The sequence below is a fragment of the Macaca mulatta genome, chromosome 1 (genome assembly GCF_049350105.2).
Source record: "Macaca mulatta isolate MMU2019108-1 chromosome 1, T2T-MMU8v2.0, whole genome shotgun sequence".
Lineage (NCBI taxonomy): Eukaryota > Metazoa > Chordata > Mammalia > Primates > Cercopithecidae > Macaca > Macaca mulatta.
Genome location: NC_133406.1, coordinates 110,579,441 through 110,599,264, shown reverse-complemented (window position 1 = coordinate 110,599,264; position 19,824 = coordinate 110,579,441). Strand labels below are relative to the sequence as shown.

At 45.1% G+C, this 19,824-nt stretch overlaps 2 protein-coding genes across 19 annotated transcripts in view; one reads left to right on the top strand and one right to left on the bottom strand.

Annotated features, from left to right (window-relative positions):
- CCT3 (chaperonin containing TCP1 subunit 3) overlaps window positions 1-10,177 on the bottom strand; it is a 28,150-nt gene extending 17,973 nt beyond the window's left edge. For 2 of the 6 annotated variants that reach the window (XR_013397321.1, XM_015112024.3), the window contains exons 1-5: window positions 10,084-10,177; window positions 7,463-7,524; window positions 6,185-6,235; window positions 6,030-6,092; window positions 4,532-4,628 (exon numbers count right to left, since the gene is read on the bottom strand). Coding sequence is in view for 5 of the 6 variants with exons in the window: in XM_015112024.3 (XP_014967510.1) it covers window positions 4,532-4,628; window positions 6,030-6,092; window positions 6,185-6,235; window positions 7,463-7,524; window positions 10,084-10,114 (304 nt within the window). In the remaining variant the exon portion in view is untranslated. Of the gene's footprint in view, window positions 1-4,531; window positions 4,694-6,029; window positions 6,127-6,184; window positions 6,236-7,410; window positions 7,525-10,083 lie in introns of all 6 variants that reach the window. The other 4 variants (XM_077943852.1, XM_077943847.1, XM_077943857.1 and 1 more) reach the window with 4 other exon arrangements.
- On the top strand, window positions 9,251-19,242 carry TSACC (TSSK6 activating cochaperone). Of its 13 annotated transcripts, none has more exons than XM_077945089.1 (4): window positions 9,251-9,486; window positions 11,545-11,702; window positions 16,822-16,950; window positions 19,015-19,242. In XM_077945089.1, exons 2-4 carry the CDS (start codon window positions 11,669-11,671, stop codon window positions 19,227-19,229), a joined length of 378 nt encoding a protein of 125 aa, XP_077801215.1. In that variant the 5' UTR covers window positions 9,251-9,486; window positions 11,545-11,668; the 3' UTR covers window positions 19,230-19,242. The 13 variants fall into 13 exon arrangements, 11 of the variants coding, with proteins under 11 accessions (XP_077801215.1, XP_014967540.1, XP_014967527.1 ...); XR_013397682.1 differs by lacking the exons at window positions 9,251-9,486; window positions 19,015-19,242 and adding exons at window positions 10,473-10,535; window positions 12,098-12,216 and having other exon boundaries at window positions 11,646-11,702; window positions 16,822-16,932; XM_015112054.3 differs by lacking the exon at window positions 9,251-9,486 and adding an exon at window positions 10,473-10,535 and having other exon boundaries at window positions 11,646-11,702; window positions 19,026-19,242.
- The last annotated feature ends 582 nt before the right edge of the window (window positions 19,243-19,824 follow it).

Below are 19,824 nucleotides of genomic sequence, written 5' to 3'. Positions count from 1 at the left end.
AAAATGAATAAATTTGTCTTTACTTTCTAATAGACACACACAAAATAACACATACATAGATATAAATGCACACACAAAAAAGCCTGTTTCTAGAAAAAGTGTAAAGAGAGTATTGTAAATATTCTTTTTGTCAAAAGCCTTTTGCACAAATTGCTTGTACTACCTGCTTATTGGCAGGTAAAATAAGCTTTTAGAAATGTACATAATATGTTATTCATTAGTTTGTGCTCCAGTGTTTGAATTCTATATATATATATATATATATATATATATTTTTTTTTTTTTTTTGAGATGGAGTCTTTTGCTCTGTTGCCCGGGCTGGAGTGCAGTGGCCGGATCTCAGCTCACTGCAAGCTCCGCCTCCCAGGTTTACGCCATTCTCCTGCCTCAGCCTCCCCTGTAGCTGGGACTACAGGCGCCTGCCACCTCGCCCAGCTGGTTTTTGTATTTTTTAGTAGAGATGGAGTTTCACCGTGTTAGCCAGGATGGTCTCGATCTCCTGACCTCGTGATCCGCCCATCTCGGCCTCCCAAAGTGCTGGGATTACAGGCTTGAGGCACCGCGCCCGGCCTGAATTCAATATATTTGGTTTCAATTCCTAAGTGTCAATCATGTATATTGAAAGAAAAATAATAAAAAAATACAGTCATGTACCACTTAATGTTTTGGCCAACAATGGACCACATATATGACAGTGGTCCTGTAAGATTATAATATCATATTTTTACTGTACCTTTTCTATGTTCAGCTATGCTTATTATACAAATACCACCGTATTATAACTATATTCAGTACAGTAATATGTTATACAGCTTTGTGGCCTAGAAGCAATAGGCTATACCATACAGCCTAAGTATATAGTAGGCTGTACCACCCAGGTCTGTGAAGTGCACTCCATGAAGTCTGCATAGTAATGAGACTGTCTAATAACACATTTGTCTCAGAACGTATCCCTATCTTTTTTTTTTTTTTTTTTTTTTTGAGACAGAATCTCGCTCTGTCGCCAGGCTGGAGTGCAATGGTGGGATATGGTGGGCTCACTGCAACCTCCGCCTCCCAGGTTCAAGCGATACTCCTGACTCAGCCTCCCAAGTAGCTAGGACTACAGGTGTGCGCCACTACACCCAGGTTATTTTTTCTAGTTTTAGTAAAGACGGTGTTTCACCATGTTGGCCAGGATGGTCTCGAACTCCAGAGCTTGTGATCCGCCTGCCTTGGCCTCCCATAGTGCTGGGATTACAGGCATAAGCCACCGTGCCCGGCCCATATATCCATCATTAAGCAGCATATTATTGCATTTTAAAAGATGGCTGAGAAGCATGGTGGCTCACGCCTGTAATCCCAGCACTTTGGGCGGCTGAGGCAGGAGGATCACCTGAAGTCAGGAGTTTGAGACCAGCCTGGCGAACATGGTGAAACCCTGTCTCTACTAAAACTATGAAAATTAGCCGGGCACAGTGGTGGGCACCTGTAATCCCAGCTAACAGAAAGGGTGAGGCAGGAGAATCACTTGAACACTGGAGGTGGAGGCTGCAGGGAGCCAAGACTAGGTGACCCTGTCTCAAAAATAAATAAATAAATAAGTAAATTCAATTTGAAAAATCAGCTAGGCTTAGCCAGGCATGGTGGCTCACAGCCTGTAATCCCAGCAATTTCGGAGGCTGAGACAGGTGGATCATGAGGTCAGCAGTTCAAGACCAGCTGGCCAACATGGTGAAACCCCGTCACTACTAAAAATACAAAAATTAGCCAGGCACGGTGGTGGGCATCTGTAATCCCACCTACTCGGGAGGCTAAGGCAGGAGAATCGCTTGAACCCAGGATCAGAGGCTGCAGTGAGCTGAGACTGCATAACTGCACTCTAGCCTGAGTGACAGAGCAAGATTCCATCTCCAAAAAAAAAAAAACCACTTTGGGAGGCTGAGGCAGGAGATCGCTTGAGCCCAGGAGTTTGAGGCAAGCCTGGGTGGGCAACATGAGACCCCATCTCTATGAAAAATAAATAATAATTTTGATTAAGAACTTTATTTTTAGGTATGTGGGCCAACACTATAAATTAGCATCCCTTGGCTGGGCGCAGTGGCGCACACCTGTAATCCCAGTACTTTGGGAGGCCGAGGTTGGCAGATCACCTGAGCTCAGGAGTTTGAGATCAGTTCGGCCAGCACGGTGAAACCCTGTCTCTACTAAAAATACAGAAATGAGCCAGGTGTGGTGGCACATGCCTGTAATCCCAGCTACTAGGGAAGCTGAGGCAGGAGAATCACTTGAACCTGGGAGGCGGAGGTTGCAGTGAACTGAGATTGTGCCAATGCACTGCAGCCAGGGTGACAGAGCAAGACTCTGTCTCAAAAAAAAAAAAAAAAAAAAAAAGAAAAAGAAAAAAAGAGACATGGTCTTGCTTTGTTGCTTAGGTTGCAGTGCAGTGGCACGAACACAGCTCACTGCAGCCTCAACCTCCTGCCTCACCGACCTCAGTATCCCCAACAGCTGGGACTACAGGTGTGTGCCACCACATCCAACTGATTTTTAAATTTTTTTATAGCAACGCGGTCTCTCCATGTTGCCCAGGCTGGTCTCGTGATCTGCCCACCTTGGCCTCCCAAAGGGCTGGGATTACAGGCGTCAGCCACCACACTTGATTGCAATCAGATTTTTTAAAACTAGTGTTTCTAGTATAAAAATTTTACTATCATCTTGACATTTACACAATAAAGGCAATAGGCCAAGATTTGAAAAATAATTCTTTATGATCCTATAGGAAGTAGAAAGATCAGTCTTTAAACATACATAGCCCAGGGTCCTTATCCTAAAGATTTCATTTCTTATTATTTGCAACCCCCAAATCAATATTCATGACACTTTCATAGTCATTCATGGAAATTCACAGGATGGCAAAAAATCTGAGTCACCCAATGACAGACATTCCTAGGTGAGGTCAAACAAGGCCTTTAGCTCTCACACTGTAAAAAAAGTGTCCTTTATGCAGTATATTTAAGGTTATGTTTTTCACATTTTTCTTGATGATTTCGGTATTTATAACGGCTCACAAGTGTAGTGCTTCACTGCTATCTAACGCTTCTACATGCGAGAAGGCTGTGATGTGCCTTACAGAGAAAATACATGTTAGGTGAGCTTTGTCCAGGCACGAGTTATATTGCTATGGGCTATGAGTTCAATGCTAATAAATCAACTATATATATTAAATGGGCGTCTTGAAGACAGAAAACACATACAATAAGGTATATATTTATCAGTTGATGAAAGTGTGACCAGCCGGGCGCAGTGGCTCACGCCTGTAATCCCAGCACTTTGGGAGGCCGAGACGGGCAGATCACGAGGTCAGGAGATCAAGACCATCCTGGCTGACACGGTGAAATCCCATCTCTGCTAAAAATACAAAAACAAAAAATTAGCCGGGTGTGGTGGCGGGCACCTTGTAGTCCCTGCTACTTGGGAGGCTGAGGCGAGAGAATGGCGTGAACCCAGGAGGCAGAGCTTGCAGTGAGCCGAGACTGCGCCACTGCACTCCAGCCTGGGCGACAGAGCAAGACTCAAGTCTCAAACAAACAAACGAACAGAAAAAAGAGTGTGACCAGAGGCTTATAGGTACTTAACCCTGTATTTTCTATAGAAGCAATGATTTATTATTTGCCAGTTCAGTGTTTGTGGTGACTTTATAGAATATTGTAACTTGTCCAGGCGTGGTGGCTCACGCCTGTAATCCCAGCCTTTTGGGAGGCAAAGGCAGGCAGATCACGAGGTCAAGAGATCGAGACCATCTGGCCAACATGGTGAAACCGTCTCTACTACAAATACAAAAATTAGCTGGGCATGGTGGCGCGCGACTACAGTCCCAGCTACTTGGGAGGCTGAGGCAGGAGAATCACTTGAACCTGGGAGGCGGAGGTTGCAGTGAGCCAAGATCTTGCCACCGCACTCCAGCCTGGTGACAGACTGAGACTCTGTCTCAAAAAAAAAAAAAAAAATTATAACTTACGGTGAATAAAGAGAATTAACTATTACTTTATCAGCCAGATTTGCATGGCTCACCCTATTCATATAAAATTTTTTTTTTTTTTTTTTTGGAGACTGAGTCTGGCTCTGTCGCCCAGGCTGGAGTGCAGGGGCCAGATCTCAGCTCACTGCAAGCTCTGCCTCCCGGGTTTACGCCTTTCTCCTGCCTCAGCCTCCGGAGTAGCTGGGACCACAGGCGCCCGCCACCTCACCCGGCTAGTTTTTTGTATTTTTTAGTAGAGACGGGGTTTCACCGTGTTAGCCAGGATGGTCTCGATCTCCTGACCTAGTGATCCGCCCGTCTCAGCCTCCCAAAGTGCTGGGATTACAGGCTTGAGCCACTGCGCCCGGCTCATATAAATATTTTATACTCAATTGGAGAGAATACATAGAAAATAACCAATAAGTTATTTAAATATTTGTAATTAGTGGATTGGTAACATAAATTCCTTCTTAAAATATGACGCGGGTGTTATTTCTAATTTTTCTTATCAATCTCCTATTCTCCTCTTACCAAGAATAATTACTGATGTGGTCCCATCTCCAACCTCTTCATCCTGGGTCCGGCTAATTTCAATCATGGACTTGGCTGCTGGATGCTGGACTTGAATCTAAAAAGGTAGATCACTAATGAATTCACACTATTCAAAGACTTCTTAACTCATGAAGCTTGGCCCTAACTCTTGGGCTTCTTGCTTCTATACGTACTTACTTTCCCTTTAATGTTTTACCATATCTTGAAAGATTAAAAATGGCACCCCAAATAGCTTAAGTAAAGCACTTTCCAAATTCTTTTTGGGAAAAAAATGTATTACATGAACTCAACTATTAAAGTTTCCAGAGTACAGACCAATATCTTTTAGCTTATCTACTGGAGGCACCACTGTGGTTGAATTGTGTTCTTCAATAAGATATGTTGAAGCCAGCCAGGCACGGTGGCTCACACCTGTAATCCCAGCACTTTGGGAGGCGGAGACATGTGGATCACCCGAGGTCAGGAGTTCGAGACCACCTGACTAACGTGGCGAAACCCTGTCTCTACTAAAAGTATAAAACTTAGCCGGGGGTGGTGGCGCGTGCCTGTAATTCCAGCTACTCAGGAGGCTGAGGCAGGAGAATTGCTTGAACCCATGAGGCGGAGGTTGCAGTGAGCCGAGATCACACCACTGCACTTCAGCCTGGGTGGCGAGAGACTCCGTCTCAAAAAAGAAAAAAAAAAAAGATATATTGAAGTCATAACTCCCAGAACTTGTAAATTTTACTTTATTTTAAAATAGGGTTTTTGCAGATGTAACCAAGTTAGATACGGTCATTCTGAATTAGGGCAGGCTCCAAGTCCAATCACCAGTGTCCTTGTGTAAAAGACACACAAGGGGAATAACATGAAGACTGAGGCAGAAACCAAGTTCATGCCAAGGAAAGCCAGCAACCATCAGAAGCGAGAAGAAAAGTAGGGATCTTCCCGAGACTTCAGAAGGAGCATGGCCCTGCTGACGCCTTTATTTCAGACTTCTAGCTTCATTCTATAAGATAATAAATTTGTTGTTAATAAAAATGTTGGGCCGGGCGCGGTGGCTCACGCCTGTAATCCCAGCACTTTGGGAGGCCGAGGCGGGCGGATCACGAGGTCAGGAGATCGAGACCATCCTGGCTAACACGGTGAAACCCCGTCTCTACTAAAAAATACAAAAAATTAGCCGGGCGAGGTGGCGGGCGCCTGTAGTCCCAGCTACTTGGGAGGCTGAGGCAGGAGAATGGCTTGAACCCGGGAGGCGGAGCTTGCAGTGAGCCGAGATCGCGCCACTGCACTCCAGCCTGGGGCACAGAGCAAGACTCCATCTCAAAAAAAAAATAAATAAATAAATAAAAATGTTGAAGCCAACCAGTTTCTGGTAATCTGTTATAGCAGCCCTAAAAAAACTAATCAGAGCCTGTATCTTAATAGGTCCCTTATGTTTATAGAACTGTCAGAAAGAAAAAAAGAAAAAAACAAAAACAAAAACAAAACACACCTCTCGAAGAATAGCATTGCCATCGTTGGTCATCACAATGCCTCCCATTGGGTCCAAAAGCATCTAAGATGAAAGCAAAAGGTATATTTAAAGTGTCCTAGATAACAGGAAGAAAAAAATTGTAGTCTAAGAGTTTTAGGAAGAGATAAGCCTACCTTCATCATGGACTTGGGTCCCAAACATGTGCGGATGATATCTGCAATAGTCTAATGGAAAGGGAACATAAAACATGCAAGCACAAATCAGAGGACAGTGTGAGAATGTTGGAGTAATAGGGGAAAGGGGCATGAACAACCCACAGAGCCAGTGTTTTATTTTATTTTAATTTCATTTTATATTTAGATATGGGGTCTCACTATGTTGTTCAAGCTGGTCTCAAACTCCTGGGCCCAAGTGATCCACCCACTTCGGCCTCCCAAAGTGTTAGGATTACAGGCATGAGCCACTGCGCCCAGCCAGAGTCAGTGTTTTTAATGACACCCCTAAAGCATGGTTAGCAATCACTTTAGACACAGCATGCCACTTTAGATATAGCATGTGGCGGCCGGGCACGGTGGCTCAAGCCTGTAATCCCAGCACTTTGGGAGGCCGAGATGGGCGGATCACGAGGTCAGGAGATCGAGACCATCCTGGCTAACACGGTGAAACCCCGTCTCTACTAAAAAATACAAAAAACTAGCCGGGCGAGGTGGCGGGCGCCTGTAGTTCCAGCTACTCGGGAGGCTGAGGCAGGTGAATGGCGTGAACCCAGGAGGCGGAGCTTGCAGTGAGCTGAGATCCAGCCACTGCACTCCAGCCTGGGCGACAGAGCGAGACTCCGTCTAAAGAAAAAAAAAAAAAAAAGATACAGCATGTGGCTAGCTCTGTTGTTTTTCTCCCCTTGGGAATGCTTTCAGGATGGATACAGAAATGACTTTTCACAAGAGTAAGGGGGAAATGGCTCCCAGAGCTTCTGTTTCCCAGCAGTCCTTATTACTAGAAGTCCACGTCTTAGTATTTCTTTCCATGACAGTGGCCTCTACACCATCCTAAATCAGATATAAGGCTACTTCACTATTTCATTCAAAAGACATTTACCGAATATCTATTCAAGATCTACGGTGGGCACTAGGAATACAAAAGGGAATTAATAAAGTACTTCTGTTCAAGTAACTCAGTTTAGTATGGGAGACAAACACAAATGGAATACTATAAAACAATATACAGCAACAGAATAATGCACAATATGAGAAGATTATCAGTCCTAACTCGGAAGGGGAGGGCTTCCTTTCCCCCACCATCATCAGGAAAATGTTCTGAAAGAAGAGGTCAACTTTTCCTCTGTCTATTTGCTCACTCTATAAAGTCTAGATGCACAGGACACACGGCTATGACCAAATACCAGGGAAGATAGCTGGAGACAAACTACCATAAACACTTAAAAGATTTGTGACCTTGGCAGCATTGATGTTTCCAGATTGAACTTTTCTTCCAGATTCACGCTTTGTGTTCTGGCCTAAAATAGATAAAAACACAACAGTTAACAGCCCAGGACTGCCCCATCGTACGCAAGCTATTTATTTCCCAGTCTTTGAAAAATAAGAATGCAGGTTTCACGGTGTATCCACAGAGCAAAGCTTATCAAACTCTACACTTTAAATAAGTGCAGTTTATTATATGTCAACCATATCTCAAAAAACTGTAAACATATGTCCGTATGGCTGTTTACTTCCTTCTGTATTTCAACCCTTGATGTATTAAGAAATAACTTTGCAATCTTGGTTAATACTTATCTTCTAACCAAATATTCATATATTTACAGCAGGGATTCATAACCTGAGATCCATGAATGGGCCTTAATGGGATAGTGAACTCCCTGAGATTATGTGAGAAAATGAGAGAGACTGCAATTTTTTTTTTTCCCCCAGAAAAAGGATCCACAGCTATTTATCTCAAAGGGCTGGTGACCCTAAGAAATGACCATTCATTGCTTTATGTAAGCAGGGAAAGAGTTTGGGGATTCACATTTTCTGCTTGGATAGGGGGATCATACTCTAACAGGTCCAACATAATTAGTGATAGTGCCCCCACAGTATACTGTTTAGAACACACTCAACAGTATGCAAGATAAATTATATAGTCACCTCATAACTGGATGTAATAAGAAGGCCTCAGTAACCCATTTACCACCACTAAGAACTGACTACATACTTTAACTGGGAGCCTAATTGGTCACAGTCAACTAATGCCAGAGATTAATGCAGATCTGAAAGGAGCTTTGCAAATACACCACTCACCCCCAGGTCATCCCAGTGGAGACAAGCCAGTGGTTACAACCAAACCAACATAATGTTTATTTCCTTCCTCTCTCTAAATTACATTCCCTTACAATTTAAGTCTGTAAATCTTTCAATCCAGTCCCATCAAACCAAAACACCCACAATGCTTAGGATTTACATCTATCTCAGGGAGCTGTAACCAAAAACCCGCATGGACCTACAATCCATCAGAAACAAGGTTTTTTGTTTGTTTGTTTTTGAGATGGAGTCTCGCTCTGTCGCCCAGGCTGGAGTGCAGTGGCGGGATCTCGGTTCACTGCAAGCTCCGCCTCCCGGGTTCACGCCATTCTCCTGCCTCAGCCTCCTGAGTAGCTGGGACTACAGGCGCCCGCCACCACGCCCGGCTAATTTTTTATATTTTTTAGTAGAGTCGGGGTTTCACTGAGTTAGCCAAGATGGTCTCAATCTCCTGACCTTGTGATCCGCCCGCCTCGGCCTCCCAAAGTGCTGGGATTACAGGCGTGAGCCACTGCGCCCAACCTGTTTTTTTTTCCCCAAAATAGCGTTAAGTTTTATTTTATTTTTTTCCTTAAAAGTTATTTCCCAGGTACAGAGATAATGAATAAAAACTCTGAAAGGCATTCAGTATACAGAAGACGGTAAGGGAGGAGAGATGGCTAGTCAGGCTCTGCAGATGAGGTACAGAAGTTACACACAGAATGGAAACATATCAAAGGAAGACAATGGAGGTGGTGCTCATTAGAAGAAATAAGGGACCAGGCGCGGTGGCTCACGTCTGTAATCCCAGCACTTTGGGAGGCTGAGGTGGGCGGATCACCTGAGCTCGGGAGTTGGAGACCAGCCTGGCCCACATGGTGAAACTCCAGTTCTACCAAAAACACAAAAATTAGTCTGGCGAGGTGGCGCGCGCCTGTACTCGCAGCTTACTCGGGAGACTGAGGCAGGAGAAATGCTTGAACCTGGGAGGCAGAGGATGCAGTGAACAGAGATCGCGCCACTGCACCCCAGCCTGGGTGACACCGCGAGACTCTGTCTCAAAAAATAGAAAGAAAAAAAATAAGGGATCTTCCAACGGGAAAAGATGACCAGTCAAGAAATCTGGGAAAACCCAACTGGTGAGTGGGAAAGATTATAACGCCGGGGACACGGAGGGAACGATTACATCTATGATCAGTGAAGCAAGTACGGTTACTTCTAGAACAGGGGTTGCTGTTCAAGTGACTGTTACTGAAAATAAATGTAACGTAAAGTGACCAAGGATATTACCTATTCACCAGACCCTCTTCAAGCAGTCTGCCCACTTATCTCATTTAATTCTCACAATTCTACTAGGAAATACTATTAACTCCGTAACACAGATTGAAACATTTAAATGACCGCTACTAAGGGATGGGCCAAGGATATAAAGCTAGACCTAACTGAAAAAACAAAAAACATTATTCATGCAACTATATAGCGACAATCAGGCTAGAAAGGGTGCAGCGGCGGGGGAAGCGTGGGGACTGAGGGACAGAACGCGGAGTGGGAAGAGCTTCCCAAGACGAGCACACGTCAAGAAAAGAGGCTCGGCGAGAAAAAGGTCAGTTTGAGTTTGTGAAGAGAAGCGAATAGGTTAAGGGAAGAAAGGAAAGCGGGACACCGGGCTTCCAAAATGAAGATGATGACTGGAAGGCTCGGGGGCCGGGTCAGGGCGGGACGGAGCTGAGGCAACACAGAAAACCATGGACGCAGAAGGGTGAAAAGGGAGTCCCTTTCCTGGTATCCCCAGAACTCACTGAGCACGAGTACGGGACGATGGCCCATCATGGCGGCGCGATGCAGAGCCGGGTACCCAGAGCTGGGGGAACCGGCAGAATCTTCTGGAGAGAGAGAACCAGACGGAAACCCAGAAAACGCTGCCTCCTCAGGGCTTACACCTTAACCCGCTACTCTCAAGGTAGTCACCAATCACCGCACCTATCTCATTGATCGGCACAAAAACAGACCAATTGACATCCTGAGTCCCGCCCTCTACGCAAGAACGACCAGACAAGTTAGGCAGAGAGAGCACGATGAAGGCACTGGGAGGGCACAGGCGCTTGCGCAATAGGGTGGCCGCTCCCGGCCGCGTGCAGCGCGAACGTCGGCGCAGGCGCCAAGGCTCTGGCAGTTGGCCGGCACGCCGCTACGCATGTGTGTCAACTCTAGGGTTGGGTGCTGGGGTTGCGGCTTTCGGTTAACACCGCAGGTGAGGTCGTTAAACTGTGTATTGCGACTCGGCTCCTATCCGACCGTGAAGGCTAAGAAAGGCTTGACAGTTTCCACTCTTTTGTTCTAGCCTTAGTAATAGGTGGACTAGAGAGGCGGGACTCCGGCCAGCAGATGGGGGAAGACCTGGCCGGCTTGGCCCTGGGTGAAGTGGGAGTTGTAGTCTTACAGTGCGGGACTGGGCAGCCTTTTTCCGGGCACACTGGGAGTTGTGGTTTATCGCATCTGGACTAATGGCTGTGTGTGGACTTTTCCCTTCTTAGGAAATGCTTTCAGTGAGGCTGTGAGCAGTACCGGAGGGTGATGGCTTGCGTTTCCTTAAGTTACCCTATCTAAAATATTTTCCCAAGTATTTCCGCCGGGCGCTGTGGCTCACGCCTGTAATCCCAGCACTTTGGAAGGCCGAGGCGGGTGGATCACCTGAGGTCAGGAGTTCGAGACCAGCGTGGCCGATATGGTGAAACCCCGTCTCTAATAAAAATACAAAAATTAGCCGGGAGTGGTGGCGCGCGCCTATAATCCCAGCTACTCGGGGGGCTGAGGCAGGAGAATCGCTTGAACCCTGGAGACGGAGGTTGCAGTGAGCTTAGATCGCGCCACTGCACTTCAGCCTGGCGACAGAGCGAGACTTCATCTCAAAAAAAAAAAAAAGTATTCCCTGTGGTGCTTTGAGATTTTATTTCCCCACATCCATCCCTCTCCCGCTGTCCTCAGTCTTAGTTAGAGATGATGGGGAGCCAGAGTTTTAAAATTACCATTCGGGATAGGAGAAGGACTCATCATACCGTGGAAATTAAAACATGGTGAGAACACGGAAAGTAATTGCCCGTTCATCAGAGAGGTTTAAGGTTTGGCTTTGGTTAAATTACTATTTTGTCCAGAAAAAAAAAATGAAGCACTGGTATAGAAATAACTGTTTTCCAAACTAGTGAAGGAGAACAGTCACGCGTTTGGCCATGAAATAGAGTTTCCTACTTTTTCCTCCGCAGACTGGAACAGCCTGAGATCTGCTGGAGACAACTTAGGAAATTGTCATAGTGAAAATACTAGCATGGATTGTTGATCATCTGATGCTATGATTCTTTCCCAGGCACCACACCTGTTGGTGTTCAGATGGAGCAGCACACTAGTCATCCTAACAGAAAAGGTGTGTGTTGGAGGCCCTGCTTCCCCTCCCTTAAAAAGCAAGACCTCCTTTGCATTCCCCATTAAATTGGGAGCATTGCTGTATTCCCAGAACCTAGAACTGGATCTGTTAAATAGTAGATGCTCAGTAATTATTTGTTAAATGAATTTATTATTCTTCCTTTGTATCTCCTCTTAATACTTAGAACAAGATTGTGTACAGGATCTTAGAAGACATGGTGTTAGCTAGAGTGAACAGATACTGAGTTATAGTGGGACAGTTCCATTGGTGGCCAGGGAAATGCCTGAGGCCTTCTGACTCCAGAGCCTATCCACTTAACTTTAGGTGGAATACATTATCTGAAAGACCTACTATTCCAAAACTTGGACATAATTTTTTTTTTTTTTTTAATACAGAGTTTTGCTCTTGTTGCCCAGGCTGGAGTGCAGTGGCATGATCTTGGCTCACCGCGACCTCTGCCTCCCGGATTCAAGCAATTCTCCTGCCTCAGCCTCCCGAGTAGCTGGGATTACAGGCATGTGCCCCCACGCCCAGCTAATTTTGTATTTTTAGTAGAGATGGGGTTTCTCCATGTTGGTCAGGCTGGTTTCCAACTCCGGAGCTCAGGTGATCTGCCTGCCTTGGCCTCCCAAAGTGCTGGGATTACAGGCGTGAGCCACCGCGCCCGGCCCCAGCTTGGACATAAATTAACTAGCTCTTTTCACAGAGTATGTAGTGCAGTGGTAAAGAGCATGACTTTGGAGTCTACAGGACCAAATTTAATTCCAGCTGCTATTTGCCAGACCCTCTTTTTTTTGTTTTTGTTTTTGTTTTTTGAGATGGAGTCTCGCTCTGTTGCCCAGGCTGGAGTGCAGTGGCCGGATCTCAGCTCACTGCCAGCTCCGCCTCCCGGGTTCACGCCATTCTCCTGCCTCAGCCTCCGGAGTAGCTGGGACTACAGGCGCCCGCCACCTCGCCAGGCTAGTTTTTTTGTATTATTTTTTTTTTTTTTAGTAGAGACGGAGTTTCACCACGTTAGCCAGGATGGTCTCGATCTCCTGACCTCGTGATCCACCTGTCTTGGCTTCCCAAAGTGCTGGGATTACAGGCTTGAGCCACCACGCCCAGCCTTGCCAGACCCTCTTAAGCAGTTTACCTACTTAGGATCACTGCAACCTCTGCCTCCTAGATTCAAGTGATTCTTGTGCCTCAGACACCCAAGTAGCTGGGATTACAGGTGTATGCTGCCACGCCTGGCTAATTTTTGTATTTTTAGTACAGATGGGGTTATGCCAGGTCTTGAACTCCTGGCCTCAGGTGATCGACCCACTTTGGCCTCCTAAAGTCTTGGGATTACAGGCGTGAGCCATCGCGCCCAGCCAGTTTACCACTTATTTAATGCTCACAATTCTACTAGAAAATACTGTTAACCCCACAACAGATTGAAACATTTAAATTTACTGCTACTAAGGGATGGGCTAAGGGTATAAAGCAAGGCCTAACTAAAAAACATTACTCATTCACACATATTAACTGTGGAATCTTGAGCAAATTTCCTGACTTAAGTTTCCTCAAGTAAAATGTAGGTAAAGCTACCTACTTTATCTGCATTCCTCAGGTCACATTCCCCAGTTCCACAAGACTCTCATAGCACTTACTGAAATGTAATAGTGTGTGTGCTTGATCACCTAATGACTGTCTACACTGCAAGACTATCAGTTCCAGGAGAGTAGTGACCACATCTGTTTAGCAGACTGTGGTATCCACAATGACTCTACTTTAAGGGTCATTGTGAGAAACATATAAGAGAATGTACGTAAAGCACATTTTATTATCATATCCTCTGTTCTGCCTCCTTTGGCCTCTCTCCACCCTCATCCTCTGTCATACGTTGTCAGAAATACAGCTCCTTTAGTATAGAGTGTATGTAAAGCAGTCTCTTTTTTTAAATTAAAAACAATTTTTAATTTCTCATGCCACCTTGTGTAAAAATGTGTAAAGCATTCTTCAAACCTTATAACCCAGTATAAAATGCATTCTCGGCCGGGCACGGTGGCTCACGCCTGTAATCCCAGCACTTTGGAAGGCTGAGGCGGGCGGATCACGAGGTCAGGAGATCGAGACCATCCTGGCTAACACGGTGAAACCCCGTTTCTACTAAAAATACAAAAAATTAGCCGGGCATTGTGGCGGGCACCTGTAGTCCCAGCTACTCAGGAGGCTGAGGCAGGAGAATGGCATGAACCTGGGAGGCGGAGCTTGCAGTGAGCCAAGATCATACCACTGCATTCCACCCTGGGTGACAGAGCAAGACTCCGTCTCCAAAAAAAACAAAATGCATTCTCATATGTCTAGGAAGGACTCAAATTATTTTGAAGTGCATTTGCATGGGAATTAACATATTTTGCATGGAAATTAACACATTATTGAGAAGAGTCTTGAGACCTGAGTTTCAGCTTCTGTCTCCTTACCACATTCTGTACAAACCATCAAATGAGCTGATGACTCTGGAGCAGGAGGGAAAAGAAGATGGATGACCTACCAGTAGAGCTTGGAAAATCCACAAACCCAGTAACCCAGTGCAAAAGAAAAATAGCAAAACCAATAAAATATATTTTCCTCACCAAGAGTGACTGACAGAGAACAGATTTCAGTTTTCATAGGCTCAGTGACCTTCCAGACAGAAAGCATCTCACCCTGGCACCCACATATAAGCACTTCTTCCTCTTACCAGGCCATTCCTTCTGTTGCCCTCTGAGTAAAGAACAAGAATAAGACATCTTTCTTCATACAACCTACTTTTCACACTTCTGCCACCAGGCTTGTTTTTTATGAAGAGGCCCTTCTTTATCCTTCAGATCCCAGCTGAGATATCACTTCCTTAGGACATGTTTTCCAGCTCTACAGACTAGGTCAGTTGCTTTCATAGCACTTACTGAAGTGTAATAGTGTGTGTGCTTGATCACCTAATGACTGTCTGCACAGCAAGACTGTCAGTTCCAGCAGAGTAGTGACCACTTCTGTTTAGCAAACTGTGGTATCCACAGTGACTGACACATAGCAGGCACTTAGCTGTCTCTTATGTGTGTGAATGAAAATGAATTGTTTTTCCGTCCTTTCTTGATTTCATTGTAACAGTGAATTATTGTCTCCCTACTGTCTTGCCTTTTTAACTCTTACCTAGTTCCAGCTGTCTGACTTTCCATCCACTGCCCTTGTCTACTTTGCCACTTCCTTTTCATCTTCTAGACTCTTGAGGAGGAGTTCTTTGAAGGTTCAGTTTTTCTCTCTCTGTTTTTTAGCTTGGAGAGCTAATGTATTTTTGCAGCTTCTTTATCCTCTTTTTGGGGCTGGCCTGGCAGTTTGACCTTTCACTTGAGCTCTGGTGCCAGCTCTCTGGCTGTTTTTCTAGGCACTTCTATTGGCATTTCCTACTCTCACCTCAGATTCAATATGTCCAGATGTGATTATGTTAATATGAGAGTTGAGTTGTACTCAAACTTCTTTAAGTCAAAAAGGCAATTCAGGGGTTGTGCAGTTGGGAGAGATGCTGAAGTAGCTCACAGAATAATGGGAAGAAGAGTGGCAAAAACCAGGGCCTCAGGGACTAAAACTGGAGATTCAGTGCCTCTTGGTGTCTGTGTGTCCATCTATCTCCTATGCTTTTTCTTGTCTCTGATCTCTTGCTTTTATCCACTTCTCATGGTGTAGTAGCCATATAGCTTTCACTGGGCCCAACCATACATTTTCTCAGAATAGGAGATCAGAAGAAAGTAAATTTCTTAGATACGGAATCCATATATTGATCCCAGGGAATGACTCTGGCCCAGCTTACCTCATGTGCCTACTCCCTTGGCTCAGTCACAGTTGCCAAGGGGAATGGGAATACCATGATTGGCCTGTATTGGGTCACAGGCCAATCCTTGTTAGGGAGAGGGGCTTGATTGTGGTCTTACCAGTATAGCCTGGCTTCTCAAGCTTTTTGTTGTTGTTGTTTTGTTTTTTTTGAGAAGGAATTTCACTTTTTTTGCCCAGGCTGGAGTGCAGTGGCGTCTTGGCTCGCTGCAATCTCTCCCTCCTGAGTTCAAGCGATTCTCCTGCCTCAGCCTCCCAAGTAGCTGGGATTATAGGCACCCACCACCACGCCTGGCTAATTTTGTATTTTTAGGAGAGATGGAGTTTTACCATGTTGGTCAGGCTACTTTTTGAACTCCTGACCTCAGCTGATCTGCCCGCCTCGGCCTCCCAAAGTGCTGGGATTACAAGCATGAGCCACCGTGCCCAGCCACTTCTCAAGTTTTTAAGATTTAGTGAATATCCTCTACCAGAAGGCAGGTAGAGTTCTCTCACTACTCATATTGATCTCTTCTCCCTTTTAAAAAACATTCACCTTGGCCGGGCGCAGTGGCTCACGCCTCTAATCCCCCAGCACTTTGGGAGGCCGAGACGGGCGGATCACGAGGTCAAGAGATCGAGACCATCCTGGTTAACACGGTGAAACCCTGTCTCTACTAAAAATACAAAAAAATTAGCCGGGCATGGTGGCGGGCGCCTGTAGTCCCAGCTACTTGGGAGGCTGAGGCAGGAGAATGGCATGAACCCGAGGCGGAGCTTGCAGTGAGCCGAGATTGCGCCACTGAACTTCAGCCTGGGCGACAGAGCAAGACTCCGTCTCAAAAAAAAAACAAAAAAACAAAAAAACAAATTCACCTTTACATGTAATCACATAGTATAACTAACAGATAAAAGGCTTTTATTTTCACCCCAGACTATCAGACTCATTGTTTATGTCCTCGTCTTGTTAGATCACTGTTTCACCTGCGATTTGTCTTCCTAACTAGATAATAAGCATCTAAGAAACCACGTCTTAACATATCTCATGTACTCGCTAGGATTTAGTATAGTCGCAAACATGTAGTGTGTATCAGTAAGAACTTGTAAACAGATTTTAGCTTATCCCACTCCTGCTTGGTTTCTCTTAATCCTATTATGATTTCCTTTTTGTCTTATGTGTCTTTCTGATATGTAACATATTCAAGGCAGGGCCTGGGCACCTGCTTTCATGGACCAGGTGCAGGGATCTAATTAGAATGGCTGTCCCTTGTTGGAATGAGCTCTGATTTAGTTACCTCTGATTTAGTTCCAGCCAAAGAGGAAGCTAATGCTGTGCCTCTTTGTAGAGCAAAACCCTCCCCCAGCTATATTAATCTTCAAGCAAGTTCCCCACCAGCCACTTTTCTGAACATCCAGACAACAAAGCTGCCCTCAGGTAAGTATGTAGGGAGGGTTTTCTAATGGACTCAGCAGGGGGAGGGGTTGCATGGAGGAGGTGGCTTGAGCTGTCACCTATTGATCAAGAGCCAAATCTATGTTAGGCATCTATAGATTTTTCCATGGTAGCTTGTTGATTATTTAGTTTCATTGATTTCATTATCATCCCAGTTCTACCAACTTGTATTGTTTCCTTGCTTGTTAGCACCTTTGCTAGACTAGGCAGGAGTGAAGTGAACCCCTCATTGCTTACTGATAATTTTAGTTAAAAGATGGCCAGGTTTACCCCTGTTCACTTGGGAAGGTAAAATTTTTAAAAATGGTGGCCAGAGAAGGAAACTATTAGCTCAGTCTCAGGTTCTTTGAATTTTCATCATTCATCTTCCCCTGGGGAGGTCAGTGGGTATTTGGCATAGCTATGGGGAACCAAACAGGGCACTAACTAGATAGTCATAACCCCTGTTTTTGAGGACCTCAGAGTCCAACAAAGAAGTCAAGACTGATAAAAATACAAACAGCAGATAATATAATTACCAAAGTTAACTGGCTGTGTATAGTGTAGTTTAAAATATTAGAAAAAGTAGCTGGGCACAATGGCTCACGCCTGTAATCCCAGCACTTTGGGAGGCCGAGGCAGGTGGATTGTCTGAGGTCAGGAGTTCGAGACCAGCCTGACCGACATGGTGAAACCTCATCTCTACTAAAAATACAAAAATTAGCCGGGTGTGGTGGCAGATGCCTGAAATCTCAGTTACTCCGGAGGCTGAGGCAGGAGAATCGCTTGAACCCGGGAGGCGGAGGTTGCAGTGAGGCAAGACTGGGCCATTGTACTCCTGCCTGGGCAACAAGAGTGAAACTCCGTCTCAGAAAAAAAAAAAAAAAAAAGAATGGACTGGCGGGGCGTGGTGGCTCATGCCTGTAATCCCAGCACTTTGGGAGGCCAAGGCGGGCAGATCACCTGAGGTCAGGAGTTTGAGACCAGCCTCACCAACATGGCGAAACCCCGTCTCTACTAAAAATACAAAAATTAGCTGGGCATGGTGGCACCTGCCTGTGATCCCAGTTACTTGGGAGACTGAGGCAGGAGAATTGCTTGAACTGGGAGGTAGAAGTTGCAGTGAGCTGGGATTGTGCTGCCGCACTACAGCCTGGGAGATGGAGCAAGCCTCCATTGAAAAAAAAAAAAAAAGAAAAGAAAAAGAAAATTATTAGAAAAAGAATGGACTGGCCAGGTGCAGTGGCTCACGCTTGTAATACCAGCCCTTTGGAAGGCCAGGGCGGGCAGATCACCTGAGGTCAGGAGTTCAAGACCAGCATGCGCAACATGGTGAAACCTCATCTCTACTAATGATACAAAAATTAGCCGGACATGGTGGCACTGCCTGTAATCCCAGCTACTCAGGAAGTTGAGGCAGGAGAATTGCTTGAACCTAGGAGGTGGAGGTTGCAGTGAGCCGAGGTCGTACCATTGTACTCCAGCCTGGGTGACAAGTGAAACTCCGTCTCCAAAAAAAAAAAAAAAAAAAAAGAATGGACCGATGCAGCAAGAATGGTTGAAGTTAGGGAACTTCAGGTCAGTGAGACACTATGTCAGGTAACAGAGGAGGCTGAGGTATCCCATGAGCTCTAGGGAAGTTAGGACTCCCTCCCAGACCATTTCATTCACTTATCAAATATTTGTTATATGCCGGGCATTTTTCTAGGTGCTGGGTTAAAGTAGTGAATCAATCAGATAAAAATCCTTGCCTTCCTGGAGCTTACATTCTAGAAGAGGAACTTAGACAAAAATAAAGTAATTATAAAATATGCAATATGACCATAAATATTATGGGAAAAGTAAAACAAGGGAGAGAGGTATAAGTTCCAATGACTGATTTCAAATTAAAATAGGATAGCCAGGTATGCCTCACTGGGAGGTGACAGCTGGGCAAAGGTATGTCTGGATTGGGTTGTGCCTGGAAAGATTGGAGAGGTCATTTTATTAGGGTCCTTCTAACCTCAGTACAATTACCAAATCTCTCTCCTTTGTTTCCTTGCACCTCCATTGCTTTTCCTTCTGGAGTTGATCACAAGCCCAAGGAATGCCTAGGACTCCTGGAATGTATGTATGCCAACCTCCAGCTTCAGACCCAGCTCGCCCAACAACAGATGGCTATTTTGGAACATTTACAGGCATCCGTGACACAACTGGCTCCTGGGAGGGGAAGCAATAACTCTTCTCTCCCAGCCTTATCTCCTAATCCATTGTTAAATCACCTGCCCCAATTCAGTAAATGAATTGTGGAACAAAGTTATTGTGTTTTTTTTCCTCTGTGTTCCCAGTAAACCCTTTTGGAATCTGGGTATATGTATTCTACATATGGTTAATTTGTTCACAGGTTCATAATAAGTGCTCATTGAGTTCAAAGCATTGTACAAAGGAGTTTGGGGGAATTACTGTCTAACGAGGCAGACAATTCATTGCAAAATGTAGTGGTATTCTGAAAGGGGATGGAGGTTAAGAAATAACACTGGAGATTACTAGGATACAACTGGACCAATTTTAGAATCTTGCTGGAGAATGTGGCTTTATGATGCCACTTGAAGAAGGGAGGGGTTGGGTGGCATGGACAGATGAAGTCAGGTAGGTCCAAATCAGTTGGGAAGCTTGGACAAAAACCTAGAGGTAGATGTATTAGTTAATTCTTGCATTGCTATAAATAAATACCTAAAGTTGGGTGATTTGTAGAGAAAATATGTTCATTTTGGCTCATGGTTTGGTTCTGTAGGCTGTGTGTGCCACATCTGCTTCTGATGAGAGCCTCAGGGAGCTTTGCATCAGGCAAAGATGAACAGCATGTCACATAGCAAGAGAGGGAGCAAGAGAGTAAGT

Coding starts and splice junctions, on each gene's coding strand:
- TSACC (XM_077945054.1), top strand. CDS start 10,670: ATGGGGGAAGACCTGGCCGGCTTGGCCCTGG. Junction 10,701..11,645: donor CCTGGCCGGCTTGGCCCTGG/GTGAAGTGGGAG, acceptor ATTCTTTCCCAG/GCACCACACCTGTTGGTGTT. Junction 11,703..16,821: donor TAGTCATCCTAACAGAAAAG/GTGTGTGTTGGA, acceptor CCTCTGATTTAG/TTCCAGCCAAAGAGGAAGCT.